General features: G+C 49.6%; 1 protein-coding gene across 1 annotated transcript; it reads right to left on the minus strand.

Moving 5' to 3' along the window:
- Positions 1-381: 381 nt before the first annotated feature.
- On the minus strand, positions 382-3,697 carry TMEM125 (transmembrane protein 125). The gene is made up of 3 exons (XM_027537548.1): positions 3,551-3,697; positions 2,091-2,240; positions 382-1,844 (listed from the first exon to the last, which is right to left on the minus strand). The coding sequence occupies exon 3, from the start codon at positions 1,700-1,702 to the stop codon at positions 1,043-1,045; it is 660 nt and encodes a 219-aa protein (XP_027393349.1). The 5' UTR covers positions 1,703-1,844; positions 2,091-2,240; positions 3,551-3,697; the 3' UTR covers positions 382-1,042.
- Positions 3,698-13,659: the final 9,962 nt, after the last annotated feature.

The following is a 13,659-nucleotide window of genomic DNA, read 5'->3' on the forward strand; positions in this document are numbered from 1 at the left end:
GACCAGGATGTTCTGGTTTCAGAGGTGGGGTTGGGAGCTGCAGCCTCTGGAGAAACCAGCCAATAAAACCTAAATACTCAGGCTTCATGTGGAACCAGCACCTAAGCAGATGAGGACTCATCAGCCTCCCCACCCACGCTGCCTTCTCCCTGGGACCAGACGCCCACCACCTTCCTGAGGGTGAGCAGCCCCTCACCCATCCCCTCTCCAGCTTCCTAGTACTTATGAGGAGAAGCCACAGGCCCGGCTGAGGACACCTTCAAGGTACCTCTGTCAGCCTGAGAGAGGCACAAAGTGTCCCTTTTGGGAGGGATGGCTGTGCGGGAAGGGGCAGGGCCAGGGGAAGGGATGGTCTCTAAGGGAGATGCTTAAAGACAATACTAGTGACAGCGGCCAACACTTTTATTGCACACCTGCCACGGGCCCGGCCCTTCCACACATCATGTCATTGGATCCTAACAATCGATGACCATGACTGTTTCTCTTCAGAGACTGGGACTCAGAGAGGTTAAGCCACTTGCCCAAGGCCCTCGGCTGGTGAGTGGTGGAGGGGGCACTGCCCCCCCGGCCTGTCATGCCAGAGCCCGTGTTCTGTCCACTTTGCCGCCACAGTCTCCTCGATGAAGAGGGCTCACTTTGCAGTCTCTGGGGATGGGCAGCGTCCTCTCCTGGGCAAACAGGTGATGGGTGTTACAGGCAGAGCTGGCTCTCAGAGGTGTTAGGAACAGGGGTCAAGAATCTTCAGAGATCCCAGACCCTACTCTGCCGAGAGGCTCGGGACACCAACAGGCAGACCGTGACAGCTCCATGAGCTCCAAGGAGAAGCAGCCCTCTCCTTGGGATGTGACCTGTGGGCGCATGCTGGCTCCTCGTCACAGGTTAGCCACACAGTCCTGAGGGCTGGGCAGTCCTGGGGATACATGTGCTGTCACTATCCCCTTGGTACGTGTATGCACACACGCTTGCACACACACTCACTCACGCTCGGGCACGGTTCTGTGGAGGCTGAGGGCAGGTCGGGGGAAGGAGGGCCCGGGCTCGGTCAGATGAGGCTGGCGATGCTGGACGTGGTCTCGTGACGCTGACCGGCCGACAGCTGTCCTGAGATGCTGAAGACGCTGCCGTTGCCGCTGCGGTCACTGCGGGTGGTGGGGGCGGCCATGCGGGCTGGGGGGCAGTGTCCACTCACAGCCACCTGATAGAGCAGCAGGCCCAGCAGCAAGAGCGCCCCAGAGGCAGCCAGGGTGATGCCCACGGACAGCATGGCAGCCAGCGGCCGGGCTGGGGCGGGGGCGGCAGCCAGCCCGGCCAGCGTCAGGCCGGTGACCAGCAGCACCAGGCCGCTGAGCAGCACCACCAGGGCGTCCGCACCTCCTCCGCTGCGCAGCAGGGCCACGTGGTGAGGCTGGCGGATGCAGTTCATGTCCTGCACGGCCGAGCTCATCAGCTGCTTAACCAGGACCAGTAGGGCCAGCAGGCAGAGCGCCGTGCCCACTGCCAGGCGCCACTCCCCCGAGCGGCTGCTGGTGGAGGACAGCAGGGCCACGCCGCCCGCCCCACAGCCGGCCACGAGGCCCACGGCCACGGCGAAGCAGAGCGCCGAGCGCCGCGGCTGCTGGGACCACCACAGCTCCACCTGCTCCGCCAGCACATCAGGGGGCAGCCCCCGGCCCCGCGGGGCTTGAGCCTCTCCTTCAGACATGGCTGATCTGGCACGAGTGAGGGCGGAGGGCAGCGTCAGGGGGCAGAGGTGCAGGTCATGGCCTGGAGCCCCCACCACCTGCGTGGCAGCTAGAGGCCCAGAGTCTCATTCCTCGCACAGTCCAGGATCTGGTCACCATCACCTGCCAGGGAAGAATCACACTTGCTATCTCCCCAGCCCACCTTCCCCTCATGGTCTCTCCTGGGAGGCTTGGGGATGCTCCCGTGTCCCCTGGGAATCCTCCCGTGCGTGTCCCCTGCAATCCTCCCGGGCACCCAAGTCCCTCCCTAGCACTTTCCTTTGGGAATGCCTCTCCAGAGACCCTAGGAGAGCTCCTCCACCCAAAACACCCCCAGCCCTCTAGGGAACCCCCTGTCCAACCCCTGACCTCTCTGGCTCTCGCTGTCTCAGTTGCCTGTCCCATTCCGGCTGGCCGATGGAGCTGGTGTCACGGTGGATGATGGGACTGGATGAAGACTCTCAGATAAAGCCTCATTCAGGATCTGACTCACATGGCCTCAGCTGTCACCGCTGGCTCCTGGGGGGAGGGTTATGGGGAGGGAGGGGGCTTATGATTTAACCCTTCTGGAACCAGCAGCCCGACCCTGCATCTTCTCTCTTGGGGCTGCGGCTCCTTCTCTGTGAGTGAGGATCTGACCCCGTAATACCCTCCTTCCCCTTGAGGTCCCATCCAATCTCATAGCCACAGCTACTGGCTCCCAAATCCCACTCTCTGCCAAACCCAGATCTCCCTCCCAAGCTCCAGACCTGTAAGATGGTAGTCACTTTGACGTCCCATAGGCACCTTTGACACAACAGGTCCCAACCCAAGCTTGTCATCTCACCCGAACCTGCTCCTCCCTTGTGCTCCTCCCGTGGGCACGTCCTGGGGATGCCACCTCTGAACATTTTTCCATCTCAGCCCTGCCCTCATCCCCCTGCTCCTGCACTTCAGCTTCTGTCCTCCCACAACTCCATCACTGCTCTTCCTGCCTCCCCCATGCTTCTCCTCTCACCGCCCCCCATGCCACAATTTCTCTAACATGGTACAAAGGGAAGGAGGGCTCTGGACTGGTCCCCCAACTGCATCCCTCCACCGTGGGTATGTGGGCGAGGGATCCTGCAGTGGTTCCTCATTGAACACGTCCTCCAGAGGCCAGTCAGAGTGACTCCCACAGGGCAAAGTACAGCATTCCAGGCCCTGCCACAGGAGCCCCAGTTTACAGCATGGGTGCTGCTGTGATGAGTGCTGGGCTGCGAGTTAGTCAGAGAGGGAGGTCTGACCCCCTCTGCAGGAGGTCAGAAAAGCCCCCATGAGTTCACCTCTTGGACCTCAGGCTCCTAATCTGAAAAGTGAGGCCAATAACCTTTATCTGGGGGGAGGGGGCATTAAAAATCAGGTCGGAATTTCAGTGGGAATTCTAGGGCCTGCAAAGATGCCCAGAGTGTGCTTTCTGAATAAAAGAACCCAGAATTCTTTCATCCAATTCAGGACGAAGACTACTGCTTTATATGGAGGACGCAGGCCCTAGGTCATTCTGGGAACGTGACTTCATGACTGTATGTGCGTTACACCCCTGATGAGGTATCTGTTGTCCCAATCCCTCAGCAGGGGCTGCCTGGCACATGAGGTAGGAGGGGGAGCTGCAGGTGTCCCCAAGGGAGGTGGGGGAGGGGCCGAGGAGGGGGCCCTGGAATCAGTCCCAGCTTCCCCAGGACTGTGACTTCACTGGTCTGAAAGTGCTGCACAGGTGTGCTGGGACCGCAGACGCGAGGTTGGGGGTTCTCAAGGGAAGAGCCAGTGGGAGAAGGTGGGCTGGCAGGGGTAGGGGATCATGGGGCACTCACAAGAAGCCTGGAGTGGTTGGATCCGATCCCGAGCAGTCAGGGCAGGCAGGTGGGGCATTCCAGCTCCGTTTCCGGGGAGGCGCTTCACCTGCCTAACCTGCGCCTAGGTGAGCTGAGGTGGGGGAGGGGGAGGAGGATCAACAGGTGTTTCCAAGGCAGAGCCTGAGCCAATTGGCTGACGTGGCACTGCTCCTTCTGCTGGGCTGAGGCATTCCAGGGAAGGGAGGGGCTTCTGTTTGCTGCTGTTAGGGCTCAAACACAATTCCTAGACCTGGACAGCAGGAGGAATGTTGTCCATCTGCCCCAGAGCTTGGGCCTGAGCCCATCCCCCAGCTCCAACCTCTGTTTAGCTTTAACTCCAGCCTGTAACCCAGCCCCAAAACCCAGCTGCAGTTTTAAACCCTACCTAGAACTCCTGGATCTAACTGAGGCCCCTACCTCACATCTCAGCCCCAACTCAATCTCAAATCCCAATCCTAACCCCAGCCTCATTTCCAAATCCAATTCCAGTCCCAGCCCCAGATTCCAACCCCAAATCTGGCTTGAAACCTCAGTCCCAAATTCTGGAATTAGGTCTTGGACTGCAACCTCATCCTTGGCCCCAAACTTGACCCGTTTCTGAATGTAGCCCCCAAATTCTAACTCCAAACTCAAATCCTGCCTCTGCCCCAAATTCCAAAACCAGCTGTCCCACAAACCCAGCCCCACCACTTCCTTGTCACTTTCCCCTAGGCAGGAGCCCTCCCAAGACCCTTGCCCACTTTCCTTCTAAGCCTCAAGGGCCTGACCAAGGTAGCTTTGCCCCACGTCTTGGTCCCGCTGAGGAGGCAGGGTTTGAGTGGACAGGGAGAAGTGGGTAATGGCTCTTCAGGTAGAAATCAAGGGTTCCCTTGCTTAAAACACTTGCAGAATAAACACTTGGGGATAAATGCCTTTCTCCTTCACAGGCTCACAAAACCCATCAGCACCGGCCAGTCATTTTCCTCTGGCCCCTGCCTTGCAGCCAGAATGCCTTTCTTTCAGTTATGCATGCTCTGCATTGCTCTGCCCTTTTGCTTGGTTTTTGAACTCAGAGTTCCTTCTCCCTGGGATATTTACAACACCCTCGACTTCAGTCTGACCAACTAGAATTCTTCAGCTGAGATGTCACCTCCTCCAGGAAGCTCTCCTTGACCTCCAGGCTGTTTCAGGTGCCTCCCTGGGGTGCCCATGGTTCTGGGGCTTCCCCTGCCACTGCTCTCACTATATGTACTAAGAGTGCCCTTATTTACTAGCCTGTCACCACTCACTAGAAAAGACCCTGATGCTGGGAAAGACGGAAGGCAGGAGGAGAAGGGGATGACAGAGGGCGAGATGGTTGGATGGCATCACTGACGCAATGGACATGAGTTTGAGCAAGCCCTGAGAAATGGTGAAGGACAGGGAAGCCTGGCATGCTGTAGTTCATGGGGTCACAAGGAGTCAGACACGACTGAGTGACTGAACAACAGCAATACCCCTCAATACACGTTCCCAGTGCATACAGGTTTAGTGCCTGTTTTGCTAACCGTGGTGACCTCAGCAGCCAGCACTGTGCCTGGCACCTGGGAAGTAATCAGTAAACACTTGCTGAATGAATGAATGTGCGAACTGCCGGATGTGGAGTTTTTACGCAGGGAGCTTGTAAGATGAAGCTGGAAAGACAAGTTTGGCTCAGGGGCACAAAGCCTTGAATGCCCTGGCGAGGCATTTGGACTTACTCGAGGTACTCACAGAGGGTTCTGAAGTATAACAAGAACTTTGGCAGGGCTCTGCTTCTGATGGGCGAATCTGGCACCACACACCACATAATGGGTGAGGGGGGCTGGTTGGAAGTGGCTTTAGACTGGATTGAACCCCCTGTAATACCTCCCGCTCTCTCTTCCTTCTGGTGTGTATGAAACACACAAGAAAGACAAAATCAACATTTTCTTTCCATCATCAGCTCACAAAGTCATTATGCTGGACCCGTCCATTGCTTTGTCTGTAGAGATCATTGGGGCCTGGTCATAACTATACAGCAGCATCGTCCAGTAGAAATATAACACAAGCCACATACGTAATTTAAAATTATCTAGTAACCACGTGAAAAAATTAAAAAGAAACAGGTGAAATGAACACATTAAAATTTTTATTGAAGCCCCAGATATTTTCATTTTACTACACAAGTGATTGAGCTATTTTAATCTTTTGTCTGTGTATTTTATACTTATAGTGCACCTCAGCTCAGACTAGCCATCTGTCTAAAGCTTTCCAGGTATGGCTTGCAGATATTTTACTGGATGACTTCCCTTCAAGGAAAAAGGGGAAGGGGCAGGCTGGACCTTGGGACAAATATGTGGTTTTACTACTTCGCAAAACATTACAGAGTTTCCTGCCCTGGGGCGGGCATGCAGCAAGGGCCTGGCAGGACTCAGTGGCTGTGTATTCCTCTAGTTCCTCTGACATTCCTTTTCTTCCTGGTTCCAGGGAGGGGCCAGTTCCAGCCAGACCCATGGTCTAGCTGTCCTGAATAGAGCTAGACAGGGTAAGTCATGAGATTCGCCCCCTGCCCAACACCCTCCCCCCTGCCCCTGCCCCACTTCCTCTGGGGATTTGAAGGGAATTTTTCTGGGCGGAGGGAGCAAAGCCTAAAAGCTTCTTCAGTTTAAACATTGGTCAAGTGACACTCTGTTCTCATTATGGGTCTATCGAATAACTTGGAGTTAAGGTGGATAGGCAGGCTCCTCGCAGGGCTGTTGAACTCTGTCCCCAAAGCAGAGGCCGCTGGGACAGCTCAGATGGGTGGTAACTGAAGGCAGGGGAAGGAGGTGACAGTGGGCAGAGAGTGCAGGTGTAGATCCTAACTGATCCCTTAGCCAGTGGGAGGACCCAGGAGAAGGCAGAGGCCCTGCAGCCCAGCCTCCCTGCTTGGGCCAAGCTCCCACCTCAGACTATTCTTCACCAGTAAGCTGCAGTGATACTGTTATGGTTCGAGCAGATAATGTCACTGGTGTGCCTCCAATGTCACCCCTCCAATGGCCTATCTTACCCAGAGAAATAGCCAGAGTGATGACTTCCCTTCAAGGAAAAAGGGGAGAGGCAGGCTGGACCTTGGGACCATCTCTAACACCTTCTCTGACTTCACCATCTCTAACACCTTCTCTGACTTCATCCCCTGCTGTCTCTCTTCTGCCTGTGCTTGCTCAGAGCCTTTGCACTGACTGTTCCCTCTGCCTGGAACACTTTCCTCCTTTGGGCTCCCTCCCTCACCTTTCTTCAGGAAGGTGCTCAAATGCTCCTTCTCAGGGAGCTTTCCCCCCATACTATCCTGTCTAACAGCAGAGCCTTCCCACCTGGGGACTGTTGTACTGAGGGAAGTAAGACAGAGAAGGAGAAATATTGTATGACACCCCTTAAATGGGGAATCTAAAAAGTGATACAAATAACTTATTTACAAAACAGATACAGACTCACAGACTTAGAGGAGGAACTTATGGTTGCCAGGGGAAAAAGATGGAGGGAAGGGATAGTGAGGGAGTTATGCACCTTATGAACAGTTATATTTAAAGTGGATGATCAACAAGGACCTACTATATAGCACAGGGACCTCTGTTCAATGTCAGGTGGCAGCCAGGATGGGAGGGGAGTTTGGGGGAGAATGGACACATGTACATGTTTGGTTGAGTCCCTTTGCTGTCCACTTGAAATGATCACAATATTGTTAATTGGCTATATTCCAATACAAAATTAAAAAGTAAAAAAAAAAAAGAAATCACAGCCTTTCACATACTTCCTATCTCCCTGCCCTTAGTTCTCTGATTTCCTTTATTCTCTCATGTTTCTCCTTAGCTTTTTGCTGTCTAATATGCCATATATTCTTCTTATCTGTCTGGAATATTGTCTGTCTACCCCACTAGAAGATAAGTTTCATGAAGAGAGAGATTTGTGTAGAGAGATCCTAGCCCCTAGAACAGGCCTGGCAAATATAGGTGTTTAGAAAACACATGGACAGTAGAGAAAATTCTGGTTTCAAAATTAGATTGACCTTGAAGGTCCCAGTCCCAGCTCTAGTTGTGCAACCTTAGAAAAATGGCTTAACCTCCGTGTGTCCCAATCTCTTCATTTACAAGACTGCAAAAAGCGGACAATAGTACTTAGTCTAAACAGCTGCGGGTGAGAATGAAGAATATAATTCATCCAGCAAACATTTACTGTTTCCCTTCTCTGGATCAGGGATTGTGTAGGTGCTGGAGCCAGCAGTGAGCAAAAGCAGTCCTGTCCCTGTTACCCTGAAAGGCGGTGGGAGGACGAGGGGCTCAAAGCACAGGTCCAACAGTAGGTCTTTGATGGCTCCATCCCCTCTGCCCTTACTCCAGATGCCATGACTGACAGTTGCCCCAGATAGACATTTTTTGGAGTATGTACCCTGCTCACAACAACCAACTTCACTCTGGGAATGAACCCCGGTAACCAGGATTCCATTCTGTGACCCAGCACTATGGGTACAGTTGATTGGATAGAAGTGAACTCCAGACTCAAGCTGTGTGTGTGTGCGCTAAGTCGCTTCAGTTGGGTCCAATTCTTTGCGACCCTATGGACATTTGCAACCCCATGGACTGTATCCTGCCAGGCTCCTCTGTCCATGGGATTCTCCAGGCAAGAATACTGGAGTGGGTTGCCAGTCCTCCTCCAGGGGATCTTCCCGGCCCAGGGATCAAACACTAGTCTCTTGCGTCTCCTGCACTGGCAGGTGGGCTCTTTACCACTAGTGCCACCTGGGAAGCCAAACAGTCTCCTTTGGCAATTTGAAGTCAGAGTAGAGACTCCATGTCAGCTTTATGGCGTGTACTCACAGGATGCTAAGGGTTCCCTTCTCCCAGCTGAACTGGCAATACGAGGCTGGTCTGCAGAGAGCCGAGAATAAGAGAGGGGGTGATTTTAGCTATGTCCCAGGTCTTAGTTCAAGTCCTTCTCGAGACCTGGTTGTATTTCAGCCCTGAGATTCCATGACACACCCCCAGGGCTAGACAATGAACTCTCCTTTTTGCTTAAACTGGCTAGAGTTGGTTTCTGTTTTTTGTGAACAAAGAAGTGCACCCATAAGTTCTCTGTTCAGAACTATAATCTCATGGTCCCAATTTTACTACGTTTAATACATTAGGGCATACATTTTAATACATTAGCAATACTAGTCTACACATGCTGCCCCACCAAATCCCACCATGTGACGTATACTAGATGAGCAATAAATACAGATTCTTTTACGTGACTGGTCATCATAGGTGATCAAGAATGCTAGCCCTTCCTGCTGCCTGGCACACAGCACATTTCCTTCCTTGAGAATCTGCTCCCCAGTTTTGCTCAGCTGTGGGGAGTTTGATGGCATCTCAAACATGCCCTGAGCATAAGCAGGCCCCAGAACCTCCAAGGCCTAAGGAAGCTCACCCCAACAGAGCTCAGGGAGAATGAGCCCTAGAACCCTTGGGGTTCATTCATGTTCAACCCTGAAATGCCTCCTCTCTCATCTCTCACTCCAGATCCTGAACAGTGAATGTTGGGGGTCCAAGCTGAACATGCAGATATTCCCAGGCTCCCCAGTCCCCCTTCCACACTTGCTGGGACCTGCTGGTTGGTAATGGCTTGTTACACTTTGTAAGAAGCAATGGAGAGTCTGTGCCTCCTCTCTTTGGATCTGAGTGGGTCTTTGGCCACTTTGACCACTTTGATCAACAACATGGAAGAAGTTATAATAATGCCAGTTTCCAAGCCCAGGACTAAAAAGAAATAAAATGTACATTTCTTAGGTGTTGAAACCAGCTTCCATTATGAGAAGGTCCACACATTTCAGCGTAGAGGTCCTTGAGTTTCCCAAATGAGCTTGGGGCTGACAGACAACATTGTAAGTCCTCTACATGCCAACGTCAAGTTGCAAACTTTCAAAGATGCAAACGTGCATTTGGTTTCAGCAAGGAACCAGAACCTGTGCCATCAACGTCACCCGTGAGTGAAAGTGCGGTTTGCCCTCTGTCTCCCATTGCTGACCATCCTTCAGCTTTACTATCGCCCACCGCCTCTCCCTCCTCCAGTCAGTAACTCTTCTTGCCTATTGACTCAATGCCAGCCTCTGTATGCCAGCTGTTATACTGTACTACTGTACTTTTCAAGGTATTGTAGATTCAGTTCAGTTCAGTCGCTCAGTCATGTCTGACTCTTCGCAACCCCATGGACCGCAGCACGCCAGGCCTCCCTGTCCATCACCCTCCCAGAGTTTACCCAAACTCATGTCCACTGAGTCAGTGATGCCATCCAACCATCTCATCCTCTGTCATCCCCTTCTCCTCCCACCTCCAATCTTTCCTAGCATCGGGGTCTTTTCAAGTAAGTCAGCTCTTCGCATCAGGTGGCCAAAGTATTGGAGTTTCAGCTTCAACATCAGTTCTTCCAATGAACACTCAGGACTGATGTCTTTTAGGATGGACTGATTGGATCTCCTTGCAGTCCAAGGGACTCTCAAGAGTCTTCTCCAACACCACAGTTCAAGAGCATCAATTCTTTGGCACTCAGCTTTCTTCACAGTCCAACTCTCACATCCATACATGACTACTAGAAAAGCCATAGCCTTGACTAGACAGACCTTTGTTGGCAAAGTAATGTCTCTGCTTTTCAATATGCTATCTAGGTAGGTCATAGCTTTTCTTCCAAGGACCAAACGTCTTTTAATTTCATGGCTGCAGTCACCATCTCCAGTGATTTTCGAGCTCCCCAAAATGAAGTCAGCCACTGTTTCCCCATCTATTTGCCATGAAGTGATGGGACCAGATGCCATGATCTTCGTTTTCTGAATGTTGAGCTTTAAGCCAACTTTTTCACTCTCCTCTTTCACTTTCATCAAGAGGGTCTTTCTTCTTCATTTTCTGCCATAAGGGTGGTGTCATCTGCATATCTGAGGTTATTGATATTTCTCCCAGCAATCTTGATTCTAGCTTGTGCTTCATTTAGCCTAGTGTTTCTCATGATGTACTCTGCATAGAAGTTAAATAAGCAGGGTGACAATATACAGCCTTGATGTACTCCTTTTCCGATTTGGAACCAGTCTGTTGTTCCATGTCCAGTTCTAACTGTTGCTTCCTGACCTGCATACAGATTTCTCAAGAGGCAAGTCAGGTGGTCTGGTATTCTCATCTCTTTCAGAATTTTCCACAGTTTATTGTGATCCACACAGTCAAAGGCTTTGGCATAGTCAATAAAGCAGAAATAGATGTTTTTCTGGAACTCTCTTGCTTTTTCCATGATCCAGCTGATGTTGGCAGTTTGATCTCTGGTTCCTCTGCCTTTTCTAAAACCAGCTTGAACATCTGAAATTTCACAGTCCATGTATTGTTGAAGCCTGGCTTGGAGAATTTTGAGCATTACTTTGCTAGCATGTGAGATGACTGCAATTGTGGGGTAGTTTGTGCATTCTTTGGCATTGTCTTTCTTAGGGATTGGAATGAAAACTGACCTTTTCCAGTCCTGTGGCCACTGGTGAGTTTTCCACATTTGTTGGCATATTGAGTGCAGCACTTTCACAGCATCATCTTTCAGGATTTGAAATAGTTCAACTGGAATTCCATCACCTCCACTATTGTAGATTAAAAATGTTTATTTTTAATTTTTTCTGTATTATTTGTGTGAAAACTATTATAAACCTATTAAAGTACAGTACTGGATAGTTGATTGTGTTAGTTGGATACCTAGGCTAACTTTGTAGGACTTACAAACAAATCGGACTTATGAACCTGCTCTCAGAATTGAACTTGTCTATATGAAGGGGACTTACTGTACAAACAGTTGCCAGCCATGTCAGTGAGCCATATTCCAGCCTCAGTCACCTTTCCTAGGTGATACCACTTAGAGCAGAGATAAGATATCAAGAGAAGTCCTTCTTGAACTTCTGACCCATAAAGTGATAAACAAAATAAAGCTGTTGCTTTAAGCTGCAAAGTTTTGGTGTAGCTTTAGATATAACAATAAATAACCAAAACAATTGATGATCCACAATTTTCTAAATAAGGTGAGGGGATTTCATTCTCGCAAAGGAAGGGACTGTTGAAAACAGGAAAAAAAAATCAGACTAGAAAACTATTCTAGGCTTAAAACCAGTCACACTACTCTCAAACACCTGCAAATATTTTCATAGCATAGTACTTGCTGTGAAATATTGATATTTATTAATAATTGATAAGCAATAATGACTATAAATATCTAATATAATGCAACTTTTATGATTTTGGGAGTAATAATTTTAGAATATTTAATTCTACATTATAAGAGACAAATACAAGTAATTTAAATCTCATTCTTGTAAATCGGTTAAAAATTTTAACATGGCAAGTAGTAAACGGAAGCAATAACCTATGACTATTTGCATCGCTGAGATGAATTTTAATAGAAGAGCAAAATAATAAATATTATCTTTGAGGGAAAGTGGGAGGTTAAATTCAGCAAATCCTCATATTTTCCTACAGAAAAACCTTTTAGAAAACAGGTTTTTAATCACCAAAAATAAATGTATTCCTTGAGTGGGCAATATGTAGGAGGTCAGCTATTCCTTAATCACACTGGTTTTTTTAATTTTGAGAATAACAACAGGGATTCTGAGAAGCCCATCCTTTCCCTTTGTTCTGAAGCAACATTTGGTTTCTGTGATGACTCCATCCCTAATGGCAATCTTCCTCTCTCTGACTCTGCAAGAGCGACCCTCAGGTTTTTCCATTTTTCTCAAATGTGTTTTTCTAGCAACTCCATGTTACTGAAATATTTTATGCCTCTAGGGTTGCATTTCCATTAATTGCCATGTTTGTGTGTCTTCTCCCAAGACCAGGTTCAGTGAATATAGAAGTGCCTATGAATGCTGCAGTGTATCTCTTGCCCCATCCCCGCGCTGCCTGAGACTCTAATAAAGCCTAATGTTAATTTGTAAAACAAGCAAATGAAGCAGTAGGGAGAGGTAGACACCGATGTATGAGCTCCTACAGGGCAGTGTCTTCAGTGTTGGGAGAAGAGGATGGCAGAGGTGTCTCAGCTGAGCAGCTCACCCTGTCTGGCCACCACTGATGCTAAGACTCCAGATGAAGGGGAAGAGAGCCAAAGGATGTCTGGGATCCAGAAAGAGGGTAGCCCCCAAAGGCACAGCTGTCACACCAGCATTGAGTGGATCCCCAGTAGACTGTAACCAGAAGAACAAAAGCAGAGTCCATATGCTAATGCCTAGGCGCTTGGGTGACCAGCAGAGGTGACTGCCAGGCCCATTCCATCAGTGAGAGCTCAACTGGCTCAAGGGAGCCTGTGAAGGAGAAGGTGGCACCAGTGGGGTGGGAACCTCCCCATGGAGTCAGCTTAGGCAAAGTGAAGGGAAGTCTCAGCAGCAGCAGCAGCCACTCAGCAATGCCACCTAACCAATGCCACCCAACAGTCTCGTATAGAAACATGGAAGACAGAACAGAGAGACGTTGGAAACAACGTCTGCCAACAGACGAAAGGATAAAGAAGATGTAGTATGTGTATATACACAATAGAATACTACTTAATCATAAAAAAGAATGAAATAATGCAGTTTGCAGCCACATGGATGGAGCTAGAGGTTATCATACTAAGTGAAGTATTTCAGGAAGAGAAAGAAGTATGTGATATCATTTATAGGTGGAATATAAAATATGACACAGATGAACTTATTTACAAAATAGAAGTAGACTCACAGGCATAGAAAACAAACTTATGGTTTCCAAAGGGGAAAGAGGCTGGGGGAGGAATAAATTAGGAGTTTGAGACTGGTTGATATGAACTGTTATATATAAAACAGATAAACAATGAGGTCCTACTGTATAGCACTGGAAATTATATTTAATATCCCGTAATAAACTATAATGGAAAAGAATAAGAAGAATATGTATATATATGGCTTCCCAGGTGGTACTAGTGGTAAAGAACATAACTGCCAATGCAGGAGACTTAAGAGACGTGGGTTTGATCCCTGGGTCGGGAATATCCCCTGAAGGAGGGCATGGCAACCCACTCCAGTATTCTTGCCTGGAGAATCCTGTGGACAGAGGAGCCTGGCGGGCTATGGT

The sequence above is a fragment of the Bos indicus x Bos taurus genome, chromosome 3, assembly GCF_003369695.1.
Source record: "Bos indicus x Bos taurus breed Angus x Brahman F1 hybrid chromosome 3, Bos_hybrid_MaternalHap_v2.0, whole genome shotgun sequence".
Lineage (NCBI taxonomy): Eukaryota > Metazoa > Chordata > Mammalia > Artiodactyla > Bovidae > Bos > Bos indicus x Bos taurus.